The sequence below is a fragment of the Trichomycterus rosablanca genome, chromosome 11, assembly GCF_030014385.1.
Source record: "Trichomycterus rosablanca isolate fTriRos1 chromosome 11, fTriRos1.hap1, whole genome shotgun sequence".
NCBI classification, from domain to species: domain Eukaryota; kingdom Metazoa; phylum Chordata; class Actinopteri; order Siluriformes; family Trichomycteridae; genus Trichomycterus; species Trichomycterus rosablanca.
In genome coordinates, this window is record NC_085998.1 from 36,665,161 (window position 1) to 36,690,402 (window position 25,242).

General features: G+C 42.0%; 1 protein-coding gene across 1 annotated transcript in view; it reads left to right on the top strand.

The window, feature by feature from the left end:
* The first annotated feature begins 1,727 nt into the window (after window positions 1-1,727).
* The window catches only part of frmd4a (FERM domain containing 4A), an 89,245-nt gene continuing 65,730 nt past the window's right edge, over window positions 1,728-25,242 (top strand). The window contains exon 1 of the mRNA XM_063004285.1: window positions 1,728-2,026. Within this exon, the coding sequence (XP_062860355.1) occupies window positions 1,901-2,026 (126 nt within the window). The 5' untranslated portion in view covers window positions 1,728-1,900. The remainder of the gene's footprint in view (window positions 2,027-25,242) is intronic.

The window sequence follows — 25,242 nt, forward strand, 5'->3', positions numbered from 1 at the left end:
CTGAGTACAGTATAACTGCATTGATAAAGCACATATAAAACACAGAAGAGGTGCTGCTGCTGCTGTCAAGCTGAAGGGTTGCATCCCAAATGCCACAATGTATACTGTACTATGAAGGTTCTTCAAAAAGTTTCCGCAATTTTAAAAACAAATCTCATCACTTTTCTACACCATCACCTTCCGATGCATTTTTCCAGCATCGTACCAACTTATGTCATCAGCAAAAAATTTTTTGGGTTGAGCTCGTAGCCACTGATGTAGCGCCGCTTTCACATCATCATCACATGATAAATCTTCTTCCCCTTAAAGCTTCACTGATTGTCCAAAAAGGTGGAAATTAGTTGGAGCTAAATCTGGACTATAAGCATCTCTCAGTCTCTCAGACATGATTGATTACTCCTCCTCCACCCTCACCGCTTCCAACCAAAATATAAAAAGTTGCGGAAACTTTTTGAAGATCCCTTGTAAATATTATGTGCAGAATAGTATCAAAGGTATTGGTGGTGTGATCATTCGACATTTAGTATGGAAATACAGTACACAATTCAATACAACACAATTCATTTTCTTGCACTGTCATTGACTATTGTTAATTAATACGCTTAAAAGCAGTCAATATGTAGCTTCCACTACAGACTAGTGAACTCAAACACACTAAGAACGTTAGGAACAGGGATTTCATTGTTTGGTTTAAATGCGGAAATTAGTTATTTGTTTTTTGGTCCAGGTCCTTTCTGTGTGGAGTTTGCATGTTCTCCCCGTGTCTGCGTGGGTTTACTCTCCGGTTTCCTTCCACAGTCCAAAGACATGCAAGTGAGGTGAATTGGAGATACTAAAATTGTCCATGACTGTGTTTGATATAACCTTGTGAACTGATGAATCTTGTGTAATGAGTAACTACCGTTCCTGTCATGAATGTAACCAAAAGTGTAAAACATGACGTTAAAATCCTAATAAACAAACAAACAAACTTCATTCAATGTCAGATGAATCCGTTACGGTTCAGACTTCACCCTAAAGTTTCTGTAAATGTGAATTCATTAAGTGCTCTTTGTAATGTAGTTTTATTTATTTATTTCTTGAGAACACTGTCACTCTAAGCAAATGGAAAGAAGGAATACATCTCACATTGACTAAGCAATACCATGATGGACCAGAAACAGCCTTAATTACAACATTTTAAAACCAGCAAGCGTGACGTCACACATTTGTCAAGAATTGTGCCGACGATTGTGCTTGTATGTGTAACTAGGGTTTGATATAAGATGGTATGATATATACTCTGCACAGAGTACTAGGAGCATTGGTACTACAGTCATCGTCCCATTTATAAGTAGATAAGAATCTTGAAATCCAACATCCACCAACCTCTCGCTTAGCGTGTAAGAGGAGACTCTAGTATTGTGGATCTTATCGGTGTCGAGGTCATGGAGTGTAACCTGAATCAGTCCTCATCAGGGAGACTTGTAAGGTGTTGGGTGTGAAGAAGAAGTGTTCATCTCTGGACTCAGTGCAGGTCTGTGCATCCTAAAAGTTCTGATACAGGGCTGTCGCTTTAAAACTAACCCTAAGAGGAGGTGGGGAGGGGGGGAACCTAAAGTTTGTCCTTTCTACGTGGGAATGTTTGTGTTGGGTCAACCATGATTCGTTCCTGTGGGAATAGAGCCCTGCAGTTAGAGAAAGAAAGACAGAGTCTGGTGAGACGACGTAGCACAGACGAGGGTTATTGCTTCTCCCGTGGGGCATTTGGAAGGACAGAAAGGGGGATTAAGGACATGAAAGAAAAGAAGAGTAAAGATCACAGCAGTGCCTGAGGACTTCGTGTTCACGTGTTCATGCACCTGAACTGAGGAGGGATTACCTGTCCGTCAGACCTGTATCTGTGTGTATCCGTGTTGGTATGGAGGCTGTACTGTTGAGTCTGGAGGAAAGTGTGTGTGCAGGGCAAAATGTCATCTTGGATCTGGCTTCATCTACTCTCAGGAGACTGAGACACACACACCTACCCTATAGCACCGTCTACCAGGTAGGAACTTTAGGTTGATTTATACAAACATGTCAAATGAAATCAAGGTCTAATGACGTTTGGACATTTGCACTTCTAGACCAAAAGTGCAATCCTTAAGCCCGGGTACAGTCCTGGATACTGAGATTAGACCACATTATGTATAAATGTATTGTCCTCCTGATGCTGGACATTAAATGATTGGATACTGAGATTAGACCACAGTATGTAAAAATGCATCAGCCCCTTATGCTGGATATTAAATGATTGGTTTAATGTGTCATGACACTACCACAGTGGTAAAACCAGGATACTGTAATTAAACTGTGGATTAAACTCAGAGGCTGATTATACCTCAGTAAACATTTTAGTATATAGAGAACCTACTTTATATGAAGAAAAAATGTTGGAGCTTCCTTTCTATTTTTTTTAAATTCATGTGTTCCATCCATAACAATTACTAACAGGTTTAATAAATCAATTTTATAAAGGAAGTCCCTTTCCTGTTCCAGCTTGACTGTGCTTCTGTGCACAAGGCAAGGGTATACGTAAAGAAAAGCTCAGCTGAAAAGATCACATAGAGGTCAGCCTTTTTTTTTTAATGGGACGTCCAATAATCTCATGATCTGGTGTCCGAATACTTTTGACCATATAGTATATAAAGCGTCCAATAGAATGTGGGGTAAATTTTAGTACACATTGAGCAAGGGAAGCATTAAACTGAAAAACCTGCAGCCTAAATAAAATCACTAAATTAATGATTGATTGAGGGCTTCACCCGAATGGTCATCAGTGGTAAGCAAAAAAAACAAAAAAAACATCAATATTTAAACCCACATTTCATTAATTAAAGTATAAGAATTATGATGATGTTCGTTTGGATCAGGCAGCATTATGAGAATGAAGGAAGCATTCTAAAGGGTTCACAAACTTTTTACTTTCTATCCTTACGCAATTCGAATCTCTGTCATGGGAAATAAATACGGCTTTAGGTTGTTGTTTTTTTGTTGAGGTGTTTAAAAGCTCTGATCGTTAGAATTCAGGTCGTTTTTAGGACGTCTTGTAAGCTTTAAACAGTATTAGTGTTGCTATGGTGGAGCCACAGGAGCCTTCAGCTCCAACTAGCAAAGATCTGTGTGAAAGAGAGAGAAAGAGAGAGAGAGAGAGACAGAGACAGAGAGACTGAATGAGAAAACAACATCAGTATTCATTCTGGGTTTTTACCTTCTTATGGTGTAAGTGGGGCAAAATAATCCCAGAGTCTGAATTCTAAACAGAATAAATGTTGCAAGCAAAGAGGAGAAATCTTCACGTCCTGGTGTAATAAAAATGCTTGGAGGTAAAAATTACAGACGGTGAGATGTTGAGGTATCATCGAAGGGTTACATAAACTTGTTAGATACGTCCTGACAGTCCTGTGAATTCAGTTCTTTCTGCACTTGTTCATTTTCAGTGACTAAACGATTCGTACACATCTTTTTATTTTCAATTACTATGGGTTTTCTAAAAGACAGAAAGGTTCATAAAGCAACTTTGGGTGACATGGTGGGATAGAAAGTCCTATAATGTGAGGTAACTTCTAATTTCAGGTTATAAATTATGTTTGACTCAAGCTGGTGACTTCTCTTTACCCATTTATATTGGACTAGTTGCACCCATTGAATAATACATAGGTGGTCACTTGCCAGGGTCAGGATGAAAACCAAATTATTCATGGCCGACCTGATTCTAGTGGCTCTTGATATAGAAATGACAAGAACTGCCTAAAATGCATCAAAACCTCAAGAGAAATCACTCACTCACTTTCTTAACTGCTTATCCAATCAGGGTCGCGAGGGGGTGCTGGAGCCTATCTCAGCTTTTCAATGGTCGCAAGGCACCCAGTAACACCCTGGACGGGGTGCCAGTCCATCGCAGGGCAGACACATATACACACACTCTCACACACACACACCCATTAACCTATAGGGCAATTCAGTGTCTCCAATGAACCTGACTGCATGTTTTTCGACTGTGGGAGGAAATCGGAGCTCCTGGAGGAAACCCACACAGACACAGGGAGAACATGCAAACTCAACACAGAAAGGATCCAGACCGCCCGGCCTGGAAATCGATTCTTCTTCTACCCACTGAGCCACAGTGCCACCCTTAAGAGCAATCAGAAATTTAAAATAATTTTTGCTATTTTAATCTGTGTTAGTTAGTTAGTATCACAAGAGTGATTTGTGGTCGTCTAAGTCTTTTGGATGTCCAGGTGAGGTTCATAAACGTGTCGAAGGGGGTCTGCATGATGGCTCCAAGAATAAGATGTCACAACAGCAGGGAAAACACAACAGCAGTAGTGCATTGGGATTCACAGACTGTAGACAGGTCCGGCAATGAGAAACCACAGCAATTAAAATCTCCCTCACATATACACACACACTTGGCCAACGACGGAGTTCGAAGCAGCAGGTAGTGTTTGTGTGAAGATCCCTATTCTAGCCTCTCTTTCTTCTCAAAGACAGCGACTCTTTCTGTCCGGATTATTCAGTTCCTGGGTTGGTAACGTACAGCCCGGTCAGGCTTAGTTAAGCCTTTACTTTTGAAACTTCTCATTATCAGGCTGTAAAGATGCTTTTGTTTCTGCTTAAGCTGCTATTTCAACAAAAATTAGGGATGTAAGAAGGTTTTTGGACTCACATTTTTATAATGTCGCAGCGTCTGTACACACTCGTACACACCATACACACCGTTGGCTGTCTGACATTGTAAATCCAGTTGATCTGAGTTCTTAAGAAATAGAGATTAACGTGGAATGTGTAAACCTTTTACTGATTAACATACCGTAATGACACTTGTTTTAAGGTTTTAAGGCTGGCTCCCTGTCCAGGGTGTTTCTGTGTGCCTTGCGCCCATTGAGAGCTGGGATTGGCTCCAGCACCCCCCAGCCTTCCTTCCTGCGACCCTGATTAGAATGACCAGTATAGAAAGTAAGTGAGTAAGAATCATGCCTACCTGCCATGCCATTATGGCCAAAAGGGGGCATGAAGGCAAAGATAACTGACAGGCAAAGATGACCATTTTTCAACCACCCTGGTTGAGCAAGCTGCCCCGGAGGGCAACAGTATTAGGAGTGGTTTGTACATATTGGAACCACACTGGACACTGGCTGTGTCAGTTGATGGAGTGGGCTGTATTTATGTGCATCCCACAGACAGAAAACAATTTAAGAAGTCATTTAATTTCAGTGTAATTCAAATACAAGTCAGTGGTGGTCATGTAGTGGTCATTTTTCACTAATAGATACAGTTGAGGGCAGCTGGTAAACTGCAGCAGGTGGGTTACAGTCATTAAGTCATTAGGGAGTGTCTCTCTGTACTATGTTTAACAGACATGGCTTCAGTCGGAGGGAAATACCACTTTCGACATTCCCAAAATTGGATGATAAATGTTCTCTTCCCCTCCAAACTCTGTAGGGAGGATCTCTGGAGGACGTCCACACCTACAGATCACGTTCATGGCAGGTTGTTGTACGAAATGCTTGTGTTTCCGATTCACTCCATCATCACAGGGTTTATTCCCAGCTGTCTGACAAGAACACAGCTGTCCGTCTGGAGAGTACGGCAACTTCTTGGCCGCCTTAGTGGACGTGGAATGTTTAAACACACACACACAGTGCACAACACAGCTGTATTTATCAACCGTGATATCTTCCCAGAACAAGTTCCTCTGTTTGTGCATATTTGTTCCTTTTTACCTCTAATCGTCCTTGTTACACTCGAGTGTGTGTTTCACTTCAGATCATCTTTAAAGTCGTGTTTATATAGCTCTGCTAGGATTGGTTTAAAGTGGATTCAGATTTTTTTTAGCCCATGTTCTCCTGGGACTGGCTGCTATTTACATGCAAAGTCTGGAAAATGAAATTTTCATGCATGTAAGGGTTGTTTGCACCTCCTTTAGCAGCAATGACAGCAAATACAAACACATTTTCATCACTGTGAAGAAATTTGAGCCACTTTGCCTTGCAGAAATGCTTAAAGTTAAACACGCGGCTTGATTTTTGGACATGAAATGCTTGTTTCAGGTGGATTCAGCGATGTTTTAACAATGAGACCATGTAAAGAAACCAAAGTGGCCGAGTCAGTCATGTGACTATGATTTGTATTTTAGAAATCTGTCCTGCTGTATCACCCATTTATGCACCGGTTTCTGCTCACGGACGGATGATCTTATATTATTTTCTAAAACTTTCTGATACAGAATGGAGGTCTTTGTTTCCAGCAAACTGTCCAGCTCTCAATACAGCAAAAAGCCCTTCTATCTACACCATCATAATACTTTCCATCATACATTTCGAACTATAAAATGTACTGTATTTCCACTTTTATGCCAGACAAAAGTGTGACTCTTGTGTTCAGAAAAGCCCATGTTCTTCTGGGACTGGCTGTTTTTTACATGCAAAGTCTGGAAAATTAAATGTTCATGCATGTAAGGGCTGTTTGCACCTCCTTTAGCAGCAATGACAGCGAATACAAACACTTTTTCATCACTGTGAAGAAATTTGAGCCACTTTGCCTTGCAGAAATGCTTTAAGTTAAACACGCTGCTTGTAAAAGTACTATTAGTATAAAAGTACTTAAAGTAAATAGTAAAAGTAAAAAAGACACATTGTTTTTTAACAAATTAAAAAGTAATCTCACTACGCATTTTTTTATAATACTTTTTTAAACATGAATCAAATCTGTACTGACTATAAAACAAACACTTTACAGATTACGTAATCATTTGGTTGTGTGCTAAGAGGAACACTGTCCTGATGATCAGATGTAATCCAAGAACCAGCACAAATACACGCTGCTAGAACAAAAAGTTGAATGATTTAATAGAACTTTCTGCATCCAGAATTCAATTATGTCAGTGGGTAGCACTGTCGCCTCACAGCAAGATGGTCCTGGGTTCGATTCCCAGGTAAAGCGGTCAGGGTCCTTTCTGTGTGGAGTCGGCATGTTCTCCCCATGTCCGTGGGTTTCCTCCGGGAGCTCCGAGGAAGACAGCCCACTGAGAGCTGGGATAGGCTCCAGAACCCTCATGCCCCCCTTCCTCCACGACCCTGATTAGGATAAGCGGCTTAGAAAGAGAGTAAGTGAGGTTTTATGCTATTTTAGGATGAAGGACGTGTAGGCTGGCTGATCTTGGAGGTGATGGGCTAGCGTAATAGACTACTGCGCAATCTACGTACCCGGAAGGTCAACGGACAAAAAAAAAGTTTAATAGTTCAATCACAGTAAAAAGCAGTGAACACAGTAAAAAACTAAAATCCCAGGACCGAAACGACATACTCAGATCTTATATTCAGCTGTAACTGCATAAAAATTACATTACAGAGATAAAAGTGTGTAACGTGTTTGTGTGTGTGTGTGTGTTCTGAATAAAGAAACAGGTCCCACACTACATACTAAGCAGTATTCGGCTGAAATGTTACACCTCCTCAAGGTTCATGATCATACACACGATCATAGCAGTTTTAATGGCTTTGCTCCGACTATTAAACAGGTTGATAAGTCGTATGATTAAAATACTCGTTCTTCACTCTCATGCTGGATTTTAATTCCGGGTTCCCTCATCTTAAATCCGTGCATTAGCACAGATTGCTTTACAGACGGAGCTGGACTCAATCCAGTCGTTTTCTAAAGTTCATCTGTGTGTGTGTGTGTGTGTGTGTGTGTGTGTGTGGGATGAGAGTGTAATCTAGTGGGATTACAGGAAGAAAGATGTCATTAGTGTGGCTCACAGACACGTGCTGCACACACACACACGTGCACACTGTCATTTACACCAGCCTTTAAACCAAGGAAATCCCGTGTTTGAGATAGACTGAGGCTCTGTAGCTGCTACTGGTCTGGGTTTACAGTACGGAATATGAGTAATGGTTATGTCTAGACCTAGGATAAATAGAAGTACACACTAAAGCCTAGTAATTCTGATCTAGGGAAGTTCCATGTGCATCTGCCTATTTTAGCACAACTGAGAGTTGTGTTTTCAACAACCAGCACATACAGAGAGCCAGTGCTGAGCTTAATGAGTAAGTCGCTACTAAATTTCACAGACCTCATAATTCATAAATCACAGATTTCATGGATTTTTTAAGAAAAAGTGTACAAAATAACACTCATAAATTGAATAATAGAATAAATAGAAGCTACAATACACAGCACAGCTACCTTAATAGTTTAATGTACTCAGGTGGCGCAGCGGTAAAATACACTAGCACACCAGAGCTGGGTTTTCGAATACATCGTATTGAAACTCAGCTCTGCCATCCGGCTGGGATGGGAGGCTGCATGAACAACAATTGGCTGTTGTTCATAGGGTTAGGGACAAGCCGAATAATGGGTCCTCATAACTGGTGCAATTACTACCCCTGCTGGCTGATTAATGGCGCCTGCACAGGGCTGAGGAATAATGCTCATCAGGGTGTGGCTCTCCGTGCACAGTGCTGATCGGTATATATGAACTCGACTTGTGCGGGTGAAAAATGCAGTCTGTACCGAGCATGTGTCGGAGGGGGCGTGTGTCAGTTGAGAAGCGTCCTCAGTCAGCGGTGGACGGTTGAATCAGTGGAGGATGCAATCAGGGTAATTGGACACGACTAGATTAGGGGAGAAAATTGTGAATTTCACAGCCAATTGCATATTACACAGGAAAAGGCTTGCTTGCATGGGTTTCCTCGGGGTGCTCCGGTTTCCTCCCACAGTCCAAAAACATGCAATTGGAGACACTGAATTGTCCTGTAGGTACCTGGCCGCTAGGATGCATGAACCAGTGCATTGTAGTGCCGGTCCCAAGCCCGGATAAATAGGGAGGGTCGTGTCAGGAAGGGCATCTGGAGTTAAAACTGTGCCAAATCAATAATGCGGATCACGATCCGCCGCCGACACCTAACGGGAGCAGCCGAGGAAATAGATTGGCCATGATTATATGTGCAATAATGTCTGGTCCTATTTCACCAGTTCTTATCCAACATTAATAAAAACATCTAAGCCTATAGGAGCTCGTGTGGTGCAGCGGTTTATAACACCGCCGGGATATGGGTTTGAATCTTCTTATTTGTTTATTCATGCGTGAACACGTTCTAACATCAGAGAAAATGCAAACTTACAACTGAGACACTGAAACCCCAGAACACAGTGAGTGATATACACGTTTAATGCAAACTGACAGGTTGTGCTGTCATGATTCTGACCTCCATCCTGAAATCTGCTTCTGATGGCTGTGAGAACAGAACAGGAAGCGACTGCTAATAATTTCCCTGTTTCATTGCGTAAATGAAATCAGTTTCCTGACTTGACTCGATGCCCCTTAATCAACATGGTAATCAGAGATAATAGCTTAGCATGTAGCAGTTACCTTCCTCACACAAACACACAGTTATTAAAATATATCACCTCGGGTTTATCACACATAGCGGCGCACTAGTACTATCTAATTTAAGTGTCATTTACACTAAATCATTACATACACGTTCACTTTTCTTCGTCCCTGCAGTAACATCGACTGAAACACTCGTCGTCAGACGTCAGTTGGCATCAGATCCACCGCAACACTGACCAGAATGAGGCGGATACTGAAAATGAAGGGTTATTTTTGCTTGTACAGAATACAGCTCTGACTTAATACACTCACACTGTCATTCCAAATCTTCTCTTTGCTGCAAAGTCACTGTCAGACTTTCAGAAAGAGCTTCAGGAGGAATTCAATCTCCAGTCAGGAAAGCCTAGCCTATACCAGAGACACTTTTGACCAATCAGAGCAGAGTATATATGGCATACTAGGTATCCAGTAACGTGAGGTCATCTCCCTAGACTCTCAAAAGCTCTGCTAGATTTACACTTGCTTAATTATGAATGAATGAGGGATGAGAGAAGCGAAACGGATCTCTTAAAACCTCGTGCTCAGTCTGCTTTAGTATCAACCACACGCTCATCCACTCCTGGTAAAAAAAGAAGAGGTACAGATGAGGTACAGAAGAGGTACAGAGGTCCCTTCTTTGACTCACAGTGTAATTTTGGCAAATGTTGATCAATTTTCAAAATTCTGTCACCGTTGGTGCGGGATATCCTGCTAGCACACCAGCACTGAGATTCTAAACACCCCAGTTCAAATCTCTGCTCTGCTACCGGTCGGCTGGGCGCCATCTAATGGGCGCAATCGGCTGTGCCTGCAGCAGACAAAATTGGCCACCGAGTCTGCTGGGTGGGAAAAGGTCGGACTAAGTTGGCTGGGTCTTCAAACACTGTGCAACGACCCTGGTTAGCAGACCGAGGCACCTTTGCAGAAGTGGAGGAGCCTCATGTGCGGATCCAACGACAGCACGGGCGAAAAAGACAAAATTGGCCACCGAGTCTGCTGGGTGGGAAAAGGCCGGACTAAGTGGGTGGGGTCTTCAAAACGCTGTGCAAGGACCCTGGTTAGCAGACCAAGCTGCCTGTGCAGAAGTGGAAGAGCCTCATGTGTGAATCCAACAAGGCACAGGTGAAAAAGAAGGGATTGAGGGACTGCGTACGTGTCGGAAGGGGCGCGGAGAATATAGAAAAAAAATATTTCCTCCCACAGTCCAAAAACAGTCCACAAACACCAAGTCAGGTTAATTGGAGACGCTGAATTGCCCTATAGGTGAATGGGTGTGTACATGTGTGTGTGTCTGCCCTGCGATGGACTGGTGCCCCGTCCAGGGTGTTACTGTGTGCCCTGCGCCCATGGAAAAGCTGGGATAGGCTCCAGCACCCCCCCACGTGACCCTGATTGGATAAGCGGTTAAGACGGAGTGAGTGAGTGAGTTTAGACTTGGGTAATTCAGTGATCTTTTATGGTCTTTTTTACACTGTCGGCCACTACGGCCACACCTGACCCCCTGATTCGACCCCCTGGTTTGATGTGGCTCCTCTTAAATGCACAGCCAGGTGCTGGTATGAAATATCCTACAAGAAAAACATGCAATCATGCAAGCCACAGAATCAGGTTACATTTGAAAATCTAGCTTAGCATGCATGTGTGTTTGTGTGTGTGTGTGGGAGGTCTTTAATATCAAGGAGCACTTAAAGTCACCATCGATGGCTCCATTTCAGTTTAACGCACTGCAGATGTGTGGGCGTGAGTGGGTGTAGGGTCGTGCTTTTTTGGTCAGTCTTTTATCAACAAGCTCAAGAGTCCACCAGTTTCCCAGGAATCTGTGGAATTTGGGATACAGGCGTGTTTTTTTTCTCTACGTTTAAAGTACAGAGCCTGAGAAAACCAGCAAGTGACTCACGCGGAGAGAAATAAGTGGGTCTATGTGAAGTCCGACTTCTAATAGATAAGGAATTCCTCCACACACACACACACACACACACACATATTTGGACAGAACCACACATAGTAGAAATGAGTAATACAAGAATCAGAGGTTGTGCACCACCTTAGATGGACTGAGGAGGATGTGGACTGTTCATTCTGTACAGTGTGTGTGTGTGTGTGTGTGTGAGGTTGCTCTCACTCTGTCACCTTTGTGATAAATGAGGATGAGTGTGCTGTTCTACTGCTCCACTGACTCATGCACCCCAGTTACACAAACACACACACACACACACACAAGGGGCTTCACAGTGGCATAGCACATAGTGTTGGTGCTGCACAGCTTCGGCAGCTCAGGTACAAATCCCATCTTTGGGTACTGATTATAGGGACACCTGTTACATCACGCCTCCCAAAAACATTGAGTCTGGTCCTACTTTCCCTTGGGCATGAAGGATGAGTGAGTGAATATGTTATGCAGAGCAGTGGATTGGCACTCTCATCATGGTTTAGTCCCAGTTTGCACCCAGTGTTCTCTGTACAGACTAATAGTAAAGCAACAGATTATAATAACGATAAAGAATGAATGAACGTTTATCATTTACTACAACCATCACAAAGCGATGACGGTGTAGTGACATGACGTGACTATTGTCATTGATTTCTCATTCATATAAAGGGGGTCAATGAATAAATAAAGAAAGTATATACTTACTTTTTTTAACCGCATATCCAATCAGGGTCGTGGAGGGGTGCTGGAGCCTATCCAAGCTTTTCAATGGGTGCAAGGCACACAGTTACACCCTGGATGGGGCGCCAGTACATTGCAGGGCAGACACACACACACACACACTCATACACACTCATTCACCTATAGGGCAATTCAGTGTCTCCAATTAACCTGACTGCATGTTTTGTTTTTGGACTGTGGGAGGAAACCCACACAGACACGGGGAGAACATGCAAACTCCGCACAGAAATGACCCGGACCGCCCAGCCTGGGGATCGAACCCAGGACCTTCTTGCTGTGAGGCGTCAGTGCTACCCACCGAGCCCCCGTGCCGCCCAAGAAAATATATAAAATATTTAATTGAAGTTATTTGGTTAATAGAAAATTGATCTGATTGTAATTGTCGTTTTATTCTAAGTTGTTCTAAGCTGCTCAGTGTTTATTATTCTGCCTCAGTTGTACTTTTACTGTGAGTTATTTGTGATACTGCCACATAGTTTATCACAAGGAATTGAAAATCTTTGTTACTTCCTCTAACTTTAATGATAATCTTAAAACCACAAACACCACAGCGGAATTGAAATCACACCAGCCTAAATACCTAAAGGCACGTCAACAGTTCTGAAAAGATTGGGGTTCTTAAACCTTAGAAATAGAAATAAATAATTTGGTTTCTAATGTTTACACTCTCTGTTATTACAGAAAAAAATTATATCAAACTGTTTTTTTTTTTTATTATAAGTTCTGTTCATCTGCGCTTTGCGTTCTTTAATTTCACCCCCATAGCTCCAATCCACCTTCTGCCTCAAAAAGGACAAGTAGTCTGACCCTCCTGTGTGCAGATCTATCGGGTCTAGAGATGCGTTACATCTAACACTCTACCCACTGGGTGCACGATACTATTTTTTCCCAATTTTTTTTAAACAAAATGAAATTGAAGGCAAATTATGACGTTTCCTTTTATTATTTCTCTTTAAAATATAAAATAAAAGACTGTATTTGTGATTATCTTTTATTTATCTAAATAATGAATGTCCTTTTATTCTGAGGTAGGTACAAACTATGCAAAACAATTTTTAATTGTTCGAACCTGGCAACCAGACGTAAAGCGCCAGTGACGGCAGCCAGGCGAGGTGTATAGCGCCAGTGCCCTCTGCTGTTTAAAGTAAATATCGATTCATTTTACATCTCAACCGGTTTGAATCGTGGAATTTTTCTAATTGGTTATTAACTGTCTTGTGGTGCATCGTTACATCCATAATCGGGTCATTTCTATATTGTTGATTCGGAAGCTGATAGCAATGAATCAGGCTTTCAGTGAAGAGGGTCTGAAACTTCTGACCCAATTCATTTATAAAACAAGTTATACTGAGGTGTCCTAAACATGCCCCTGAACATAGATGTTTATTTCTAGAGATCATGTCAGGACCCTTCAGATGACTTAAAAATGAGGATGATGATGAATTAGGTTCAACCAATGAAGCTCTAAAGCTCTATGACTAGTTACAACTCCTATGTGTATTGTTCCAGAACAGATTTTTTCACATGCAGTCTTTTTTAGCGTATTTTTGTTACACCCGTCCCCACAAAGCCCCGCCTAGTCCTTTTACATGTGTATTTATGTGTATAGGTGTGTGGGTGCATGTGTGTGTGTATGTGTATGTTTGGGTGGGTGTGTTCAGTTCCAGCCAGATGGGAACTGAACTATTCAGTGACGTTTGAAGTGTTCACATGTGGGTGTATATTTTTTTCCACACACATAACTGGAAACACATTTTTCTTGCACACATGTGCACACAGAAATTGAGAAAGCAAGGCAGTGAGCTTTATAAATGGAATATTTCTGATATCTGTGATCGCAAGTATGTGAAGTCGGTCCTTTTTACTGCTTTATACTGTAGGTGAGGACGCTTTATGGGTCTCTGCGGCTCTCTTATAACACACAATCACACACAGGGCACATAACGTAGAGTAAGATGAGTAATAGTCCTCAGTGGTCCAATAGAACACATACATGGACAAGCAAAACAGTCAGACTTTCTTGATTTGTTTTGTCTCCTTCAGCTCTACCAAACTGCTTATTACTTTAATCCCATATTAATAAACACAATGACAGTCACACAAAAAAACAACGAGCTCTGTCAGTCACCTGATCTTTAGGTCAATCCGGAGCCTCGGGTCATGCTCGCCACACCTGGTCCTACACACGAACCGTATAGAATTACACCTAGTTAAACTTCAGAGACGACTGCATGTACGTGGGGGATCTTTGATGTATTCTCTGATTTAAAGGAGGCTCATAACCACCAAGAGTGTCCTCAAAGATGCCCACACACACCAAACCCTCCCTCTGAGGACATTTCTTGACCCCACACCCTTGCATCCATCCATATCAGGCCTGGAAAAAGACTCCACACAAAGCAGATGGGCAGGGCTTTAGGAGTCAACCAGCTATACGGTTCTCAGGCGTCCCATATCATTTTAAACCTCAAAACTATAAAAAGAAAGTAAATGGAAAAAATTAGAAATAGTAAATTAAACACTTTTACACTTTTTTTAGACTTTAATGTGGTTAAATCACATACACAGATGCAGGCAAGTAAAGGTCCGTCCCCATATTTTTGTCATAAATACGAGGGATCTTCAAAAAGTTTCCTCACTTTTATATTTTGGTTATAAGCGGTGAGGGTGGAGGAGTAGTATCGATCGTGTCAGAGAGACTGAGAGATGCTTATAGTCCGGATTTAGCACCATCTGATTTTCACCTTTTTGGATGCTCAAAGAAGCTTTAAGGGGAAGAAGATTTCCATGTGATGATGATGTGAAAGCAGCGCTGCATCAGTGGCTACACGCTCAACTTAAAACATTTTTTGCTGATGGCATTAAAAAGTTGGTACGATGCTGGAAAAATGCACCAGAAGGCGATGATGTAAAAAAAGGATGTCATTTGTTTTTGTAATTCTTAATAAATAGAGTTAAATAAGTACAGAAATTTTTTGAAGAACCCTCATATGTGCCAAAATATTCAAATACTTGTTCAAAAGGATGGGCGGCACGGTGGCTCAGTGGGTAGCACTGTCGCCTCACAGAAAGAAGGTCCTGGGTTCGATCCCCGGGCGGGGCGGGGCGGTCCTGTTCCTTTCTGTGTGGAGTTTACATGTTCTCCCTGTGTCTGCATGGGTTTCCTCCGGGAGCTCCGGTTAACTTTCACAGTCCAAAAACATGCAGTCAGGTTAATTGGAGATGCCTCATAGGTACTTGGCCGCTAGGATGCATAAACCATTGTAGTGTCGGTCCCAAGCCCGGATAAATAGGGAGGGTCTTGTCAGAAAGGACATCCGGCATAAAAACTGTGCCAGATCAATAATGCAGATCACGATCCGCCGGCGACCCCTAACAGGAGCAGCCGAGGAAATTGATTGACTTGTTCAAAAGGAAGTTTTATTGCTACATTAATTTTATATTTATTTTTATTTGTTTATACTGTTAATGGGGAAAAAACCAAACATGACTAAGGAAACAGAACTACTTCTCCTGTATATACGTGTATTATTGTCTTTTTGTTTTCTACTTTTCTCCAAATCAGTTTATGCTGACCATACGACCTCTCCTGACTTTCTCATGGTGCCTCCAAAACCAAAGGTTCCCTCCGACACACATTTACTCAATTCTGATTTCAGCCTAAGGCCATAAGACAGAAATAACCAGGCTGGGAAAGTGGCCTCTAACGAGAACCACATTTTCCTCTGAGAGAAAGACAGACCAGAGAGAAACACAGCGAGATCATATTTGTCCTTAAATTTGTCTGTAGATTTTCAGGCACATGTAAAGGGCTTTTCGTGAAGTGTATAAACACTCAGTCTGTGGTTATGCTCCTTTTTGGGACAGTTAAACCACAAACAGGACTAACTGACATTTAGCATTCAGCTGAGGCAGGAGGAGAGACCGGGCTGTTTTGAAGTTTATTTTAAAACTTTATGTCCACCAATCAGAGTCGTGTGAGCTTAGCCATTCCCGTTCATTCCAGGGCGCCCCAGTGCATCATGGACTTCTTTGCTTGAGACGTTTAGATCTCTGTGTTCTCTCCAGCGTTCTCTAGAACAGCGGGCTCTTGTGACCGAGGGCTCGGACCCGGGCCCAGAGGAAGCAGCCAATAATGCTAAAAATATGTCAGCTTGAGAGCAGACATCACGAGGGAATGTTTAGGTTGGACAGAGCTCAGCTTCAGTTCCAACGGCTATGCTACCCGCCTGACAACCCTAGATTTCAATTCAGTTGAATAATTAGATATAAACTGGTAGATTCAACACCACTGAGACAAAGGAGCAAGGAGGCTGATTCACTGAAATCTGATCAGTATTAATTCAGTATTTCAGTCCTATTCTGGGGTCGGTTGCTGTCTTTTTAAATTAAAATCCCCTATATTTGACGTGTCTTGTTGTGTGCATTTGTGTTCATGTGTGTAAGTCTTTGCCAATGCTGGAAAACTTGTAGATTTTTGTGGTTGTCAGTGCTTTTGAAAGAACTGTGTGTATATAAAGGACATGTTTGATCTAAGAGGAGGTTTGGAATGGAAAGTTTAAATACGGTTACACATGAGCTGGTGATTCTTTTGCTTGTATTCTAATCTGACACGAAGTGAAACAAGCATGCACTTTTGTTATAGTGGGCCAGTATTATCAGTGTTAGCATATATGAAAAACAAAACATGGTGAGGTTGTGTGACAAATTAAACTGGATCATTGTTTCTAATAACTGGTCTAAGCAGATAAAGGCATGTGAAGTTCAAACAGCAGCTCAGGGGGCGCCCAGGTGGCACAGCGGGATATTCCACTAGCACACCAACGCCGAGATTCTGAACTCCTCATTTCGAAACTCGCCATTGCCTCCGGTCGGCTGGGCGCCATCTAGCGGGCATAATTTGCAGTGCGTGCAGCAGATGCTAATTGGCCACCGTATCTGCAGGGTTGGGGCCGGACTATGTGTGGGTGGGTGGGTGGGTGGGTGGGTCGGTCTTTATACACTGTGTAAGGACCCTGATTGGCAGAAGAGACGCCTGTGCAGAATTCAGGGGCGAGAAGAGGAGGGCTGTGCACGTGCTGGAAGAGGCGTGTGCAGCGACATGCTCTCCTCGGATTCAATCTGGTATCTCTCAGCAGCGGAGGTCAAATTGAGTGCGCTAAATCGGGAGGAAAATGGGGAGAAAATGCATGAAAAAACAGCAACTCTGTTTGAATCCATCGGCGTGACGTTGATGTGAGCTGATTCCATCCACAGTCCTGTTATTGCTGCATCAGAAGAACTCCAGCTCCAGGCGACTATGCCTGTGCATCAGCTGGGACTGAGGCTCTCTTTTTGAACCTGGCCAGCTTGCACTTTCATTTGGTTTCACTTTAGGATTTGAATGAACTAAAATACAAAAGTGGACGAGAAATCTCACACCAGGTTATTAGATAGCAACAGTGGTGTGTCTTACCTGCCACAGTCAAAACATGCAACCAAACAATGTAAACTCTTCAGATTTTAGATTATTTATTACCAACAGACCCCATTCACCTTTCTGGGGCACCAGCCAGTGAGGAAGAATGTATGCCATATAGCTTAACCGGTCCAGTTTAATTCAGGACAGATAAGAGGACAGCATTTTAATGGGTAGCCCTTTGTGGCGTGTTTCTTTAGCCCCACATTGCATGTTTTGATCCATATCTAAAGTTAGCAGCATTTTTGGTGAGTTGTAGTTTTATTACAGTAACTAAATTAAACTAACTTGGGGACAGTGGTAGCCTAGTGGGTAGAGCTTTGGGTTATCAACCGGAAGATTGGCGGTTCAAATCCAGGCTCTGCTATGCAGTCACTGTTGGGTCCTTGAGCAAGGCCCTTAACCCTGTCTGCTCCAGGGGTGCCGTACGATGGCTGACCCTGCGCTCTGACCCCAGCTTCGGAATATGCGAAGAAAGAATTTCATTGTACTGTACATCTGTATATGTATATATGACAAATAAAGGATATCTACATTTAAAATCTACAATTAAAAAGCAAGTTTCATGTCTATCATATGAGTCACATGACTCACATTTAACTTGATTCATTGGCCTAGATTATAGATCATATATACTGGACAATGTACGAGTAAATGGGCCAAATGCTAATGACCTTCCTTTTCCATGAAACCTTCACTGGGCCAGACTGGCCAGTAATGGATGTCCGTAAACGTCCCTAGTCACTGGTTCCGACCCACATGCCAAAATCCTGCGGATTCTTGCGGTAAACAGGCTGTGGTGCCTTTTTTAAATGCTAGCTCAGATGTTAACAGAGCACGTTCTGCTGAGCATGGCACGGAGAAACCGATTTCCAGTTTTAAAAAGCAACAAGTTCCTGTGGAATTTGAAAGCTTAGGGCTGCATTCATTTGTGGTTAGGTGACCGTTGGTGAAGGGTGTGAGTGCACACTTAAGGTCACACATATGGAGCCTCGGATTTTAAACCCTTTCATATGCCCCTTGTCAATGGGCCAAACCAAACGGGGTAGCTGGGAAGTCTGATTTAGAAACGGAGGTAAGGATGAGGGTGGGGAAAGAAGAGAGAGAGGTTCTTTCCCACATGCAGGGCCTTTCTATAGCAAAATCCAGATGTTGGACTCATGGTCTGTATGTTCACCCAGCAACCCCTGCACTGTGGTTCTCTAATAATAGAACTTATGAATTGTTTACTGTTTTATTTTAGGCTAATGTAAAACATAAGTGTTTTTAACACTTATACACTGAAACTAACACAAATATAATATAAAAACACTGAAATAAAAAGCTGATTCTTACAATTTCTCAGAACCCCGAGCTGTAACACAAGTTTAAAAGTGAGGAAAATCCAGCTAAACACAGATACACGTGGAGCTTTCAGAGTGAATATGACGGTTATTCCACACAAATGCAGATTAGTCTCATGTGCACACTTTAATTACGTATTACTGCACCGCTCAAGCCGAGGCTGAACAAAGCGACTGTTCATTGTTAATTTAAAAATAAATAAATATATAATTAAAAAAAAACTGAACATGTTGAGTTTAAGGGTACAAATAAAGGGCGTTGAGTTTCAAGGATTGTGAGTTTAGGGGACTTTGAGTTACATTTACATTTACATTTTCGGCATTTAGCAGACGCTTTTATCCAAAGCGACTTACATTATACAGTCTGAGCAATTGAGGGTTAAGGGCCTTGCTCAAGGGCCCAACAGTGGCAGCCTGGCAATGGTATGGTTTGAACCAGCGACCTTCTGCTTACTAGTCAAAAAAAGCATAAAGTACTGTACTTTGTTTATAATAATTAATAACAGTTTCCTGTCTAAATAATGATATTTTGGAAATAAATACATTATTATACTATATACTATACTATATACTATATTACTTCAGTTTATTTTATTTTTATGTTTTACCACTGCTTTATCATGGTCAGGGTCGTGCAGAAGGTGGATTAGTTTCTACCTAAGTGTTTAATAAGTGTTCAACGCCCGACCCATAACATAGAAATAAAATGGTAAGTAAATATAATGAATGAGTACAAGAATAATTATATGAAGTAATGTATTAATCTTTACAGTGAATAAACCTGATTCCTATTCTGATTCCAACTCTCGATTCATCAAGGGGAGTCGTTTGAAAAAAGCGACTCGTTCTTGAATCACCTATCAGTTTGGCTTTCCCCGCCCTCCTCCCCGTCCCTTCCCCCATTCATCCTCCTGCTTTCCCACAAAACTACAATCAGAGCTGTCTGTGGGAAGAAGGAAGCTCAGGTCTCAGTGCTGAAAGCGGTGTATCGCTCCTATCCGATTCCCTGCGCCTCCGGTGCTTCTGCCGCTGCTTACGTTCGCGATTTGCGCTTTTTTGCATGATCGCAGCCGTGCTGTCTCATACGCAAAGGGTAAAGAGGAGGAAAAAGGACGCAGGCGTAGTTTCCTGGTGAATAAAGACAGCAGTGGTATCGGAGTCGGGTTAAAAAAAGAAAGAAAAGGAGGACGCGGCGGGAGATGGGACGCGCCTCAGCGCCGCGGCGCTCCATCCGCTCCGACAGAGCTGCGTCTCCCCGGCCACAGCGGCACTGATGCTCAGTCTGATCTATAGGCCGGCTGACTGAAATCTGTAATTCTGGAATACATCCAGTGTGTGGATTAATACTGCAGATTTGAAATTCATGCTTGGGGAACATTGATATTTCAAGGTAAGCATCGTGGATGGATCTGTAATCTGTATCGTCACCGATGGAGGGGCACAATGTATGGGGATTGTTGTCTGTGCCATGCATGCAAAGTGCACCAACACATGCTGTATATTAGCACGTCGTGTGTTATTTTGTGTGTGTGGAAGTATTATTATAATAAGATATGAGGATGAGATGCAGCACATGAGTTTGCATCCTTTTTGCGTACGGCCAGCAGAGGCAGTCCAGACACACATGTATGTATGCATACTGCTGTCCATCTATTATTCTCCACACTGTCGTTTCTGGATGTATGTAAGCACATTCTTTCATTAGCAGTTTAGCAATGTGGTATTATAGCATTTTAAACCCTTCTTTTAGGAGCTTTTAGAAAGCAGGGCTTGTTTATTTGCATATGTGTTTATGTTTGCATGTGTGTATGCAAGAACCTGAGTTTGGATTGAACAGTAAAACTAAATGAGCTAATGTACTGTTCCTATTTGTTATCAGACATAAACTGGACTAAGTGTATCACCTCCTAGAGCAGAAGATGCATGTGTTCATTAGTTGGGTTTTTAGACTGTAAGAATTCACAGTGCAGACATAAGCATGCTGATTTGCAGGCCTGGTCTGTATTATTGTTACTGTTTTATTATGTAAATCCAGATGATAACAGAATGAGATACAGTGCACTGTTGCCTAGTGTGGTGTTTGGCTTGCAGATGTATTCCCAATTCACTGGAAAACTGCGTGTATTGTACAGTTTCGGGTTATTATGTGATGTACAATGCATCTTGCCCTTTATTCACTTGAAACCTGCTTTCAAAATGATGCAGGACGTCAACTGTGCTTGTGTGTCTTTAGTCAAATGTGGACAAAGTTGTTCCTGGTGCTTGCCATTGCCATTTCTGAAGTCATCATAAGCAGGTTAACCCTAGATTTGGTTCAAGAGGTATCCACATGGAATATATGTGCTATTTTCTTTAATTAAATATCAGGCATCATGACATATGAGATGCCAGACTAGAAGGCTAGTTAAATAATAACCCAAAGTGAAGCAGCTAAATTGATGTCTAGCACATTACAGGGTAAAACCTGTAGAATGCAATGCATGTCTTTCATTCATTTATTCATTTTTACTTTACTTTATCCATGGACTCATCCTGGCACACTTAGGTACACTAGCCACAAGGCAGGAATAGACCCTGCACAGGGTGCCCATGAATCTATGGACAAAACACACTCACATTCATGTAATAACTCCATTACATCTCATGGGAGGTAGAAGGAAGCTGGTGTACTTGCATACAATCTGAACTCTTTATAGACTGTGTGTTGAGGGTCAAACCCAGGTTCCTAGGACCTGTGTTGCTGTGTGGCATCTACTCTACCAACTGTGCCACCATTTCACCCACTGCGAAAGATTGTTAGGCAGCTACATTTCACAGGGTGGTGAGCACCTCATGACAGAGGTGTCAATCGTAACTCCTCACTTAAGATATTGAAAGATGAACCCAATTGCAGGAGATGTAACCCTGGAACCCAGTAACAAAGGAAAGGATAAAAATAACAAAAATAATTATTAATTTTAATTTTGGAAGTTAATAAAACAAAACAAACCCAAAGTCGCAGCCCAAAAGCAGGACTCGAGGATAGAAAGGATAGGAGACTGCATTACAGGAACAGAAACACTGCACTCACTGCAACATGATCGCCAGGAACACAGGGAACTCTGGGACAGATTCAAGAGGAAACAAAAGTGTTCTTGGGTGCAACTCCACTAGCTATTCAGTCCAACTGACCACTGGGGAAATAAAACCAAAAAGTTGCCATGCCACCCATGGCGAGACTCGAAACGTCATTACCGTTACTGACATGAAACATGGATCGTTCTTTGTGCCCCTAAGACATGGTTTTACTTGCTTTGTGCTTAAATGGGCACTAAATTCTAAAGACAAACTCTGAAGTCTTGTGGAAAATCTTCCCATGCTTAATGCCCGTGCTTTTGGAATGGGGTGTCCAGTAAGCTTATGGTCAGCTTGTGGTGTTGACATACTTTTGCTCATGTTGTGTATATTTCCGGACATAAATGACACAGTGGATTGGTGGATATTGCACAAAACGGCTTGTTTGGGATATTGAGACAGTAACAAATCCCACTGTACATCAGCTACATTACCATTTAGGACCTTACTGACCATAAAATTAGCTAAGTACTCATTGGATTGGTGTTACTGAGTACTTAAATCCAGCAAACGATATGTATGTGACAATTTATTCTGAAACACTGCAGCAGGAAGCCAGTCTTGGCTGTTTCGAGAGAATAAGCATTGTGCAGGCATCAGCATGCAGGTTTGCAGGTATATTCGTCGAGGTAAATCCGTCTCTCTCTGCTGCAGTCTAATCCTCGTCTCTGCACTGCAGGGCAGGGGTGGCAGCCCGGGCAGCAGCATTTCGGTGCCAGCCAGACCCAATCACCCGTCCAGCATACGGAAACTGGTACGGCTTGCTATCTGCACAAAGCAGCCAACCAGAGATCAATGAGTTCAATGACAAGGGCGGCTTGGTGCCAGGTACATCCTATTACCAGTGCGGGATGCTTACACGGGCGAGGTTTACATTCACACAATGCAATAAACCGAGGGCTGCAGTTTGTCTTGTAGCTCAACGTGTCTTGTGAGAAATTGTAAACCTGCATATTGCTATTGATCTGTGAAGTGTGATTCAGCACTTTCTTCCTGTGTCTTGTAATGTCTGACTTGAGTCTATACTACATCAGCTAGTCCAGAGCGTCCTTCTCAGGAGAGGATTTAAAGCTGGGATTTTCTGGAGTTACACTATATTCCTTCAACCATGTCTCTATTCTTCAAATACACTATAGAGCCAAAAGTATGTGGACAGGTATGTGGATATGGATGATATTTAAACATCTTCCTAAACTAAGAAAGGACTTTTATGGGAGCACTTAGTGTAAACACTCCACTAGCACACCATCGCATCTCATGAGTTCGAATCTCCGCTCTACTACTGACAGGCTGGACTCCTATTAGGATAATAGTTGGCTCGTCCAAAGGGTGGGAGAGCCAAAAGTGATTCCTCATAACTGCTGCATTTATGACCCCTGCTGGCTGATTGATAGGGCCTGCACAATGAGACGGGGAATAATGGAGATCAGTGCATGACTCTCCATGCACTATACACATCTCCATATAAACTTGCCTCATGCAGGTACTGCACACATATCCCCGTTAAGGAGGGGAGGTCAGCAGCTCTTGAGGAAGCAAAATGAGTTTGGTAACTGGATAAGATTAGTTTGGGAGGAAAATTAAGAAACATGCAGGTGGAAATTAGCTCATTTATAATGTCTAAGCCAGGGGAGGTGGTGGCAAAGTCATTGAACATTTATGTCTGACACTGTTTTAGTTGTAGCTTTCCTATAAGTGTCATTCAGTGGTGTTTGTAAATGATTTTTTACATTAGTATTAAGTCTTAATCCTTTTAGAGAACGTTTAGAGGAATGAATGTGGGAATAAGCTTTGAATTGTATATTAAGTCAGTTGCGATGAAACCAGATCAGGCTTTTGAAAGAAGCCCTCTCAGAAGTCATTAATGTCATGTCCCAAACTGCTAACTAAGTAGTATTTAATACTACCATCGGTGTTGTGCTAATTTGACATTTCATTGTTAGTATAGTGCTTTGTGGCTGCAATTTTTACTTTGGCTTGCTCTCTTTGAGCTGAATGATCACTTTAAGCTCAACAATACCATTTCTGCCTATTTGTGCAGGAATACTACAAGACCATGGGGAAACATGAGCGTCTAGAATTATATTTTACTGTGCTGCTAGTTGGACAGCTTTTGCAAGCCATTTTTACTGTCTTGTTAAAGTGTGACATTATGTAGTCGTGTTTTTCTTGAAGTATTTCTTTAAATCTGTGTTTTCTTGGCTCATGTGGACCACAGCTTGCCTCCCTTTATGCTGGTCCACACTTGAGCGGTGCTTTACATTATTATGTACATTATAATTTTAGTATGTGACCATGAAATATAGAAACTATTTTAGAAGAGCACAGTGCAGTCGCAAAGATACCCTTGTAAAATGAACTCATTAGTATTATGATTCGAGGGCAGACCATTTCAAAGCATTTCGAGGCTAATTACATTCCCAGACGTACACCTGCTAACACACACCTCAGTACGAAACACCAGGTTGCCAGATTCTGGTTACAGGAATAGTAGAGGTTCTAATGATTATGGGTCAATTCTCAGCGATACAAAGCACAGTTTACTTTTAATAAAAATTTTTGTAATAATGCGTTTGTTATCATTACCAGATGATTGATGCCAGGGTGCTTACATTCTAAACATTGACTGAATATTAAATATTAGTTTTGACCAGTTTCTTTTGGCAAATTGTTTTTTATTCTATCCATTTTAAAAGGTAAGACATTGACTCGGCCATGCAAGCAACTTTACATTATTTTTTTGTAGCCAATTTTGGGTTGTTTGGCTTCATGTCTACATATGTTCATGTACGTTACTTCATCATGGTGTTGTTGTTTCCTAAGATCAGATCTCTGCTAGAAAATATAGCCTTGGTCTGGCTGGGAACCATCCTCAGCTGGCCAGTTGGGTGGTCTGTTTGGTTTTAGGAAGGTTTTTGAGGCTGGGTCTTGTTGGTCCAGTTGTACAACTAGTTATGATAGCCCAGTACCAGTTGTCCAGACAGGGTGACTAGCTAAACCACCAGAAACAAGAAAAGACCAACAAACCAGCTATGTAATACCAGCTTTTTTGAAGCAAGGCTGATATTTAGTGCACATAAAAAGGTTTAAGACTACAGATGTGACTTTCGTTGAGACGAGGACGTTGTTTGCAAAGGAAATTATGAGCCCAGGCTCAGGAACTGTAGTATAGCTAATAAAACATTCTTCTCCCAAAAAAACCTCTTCACAAGTCAATATGAATGTCACACAGCAGTGTTTAGGTGGAGACTCTACTGAG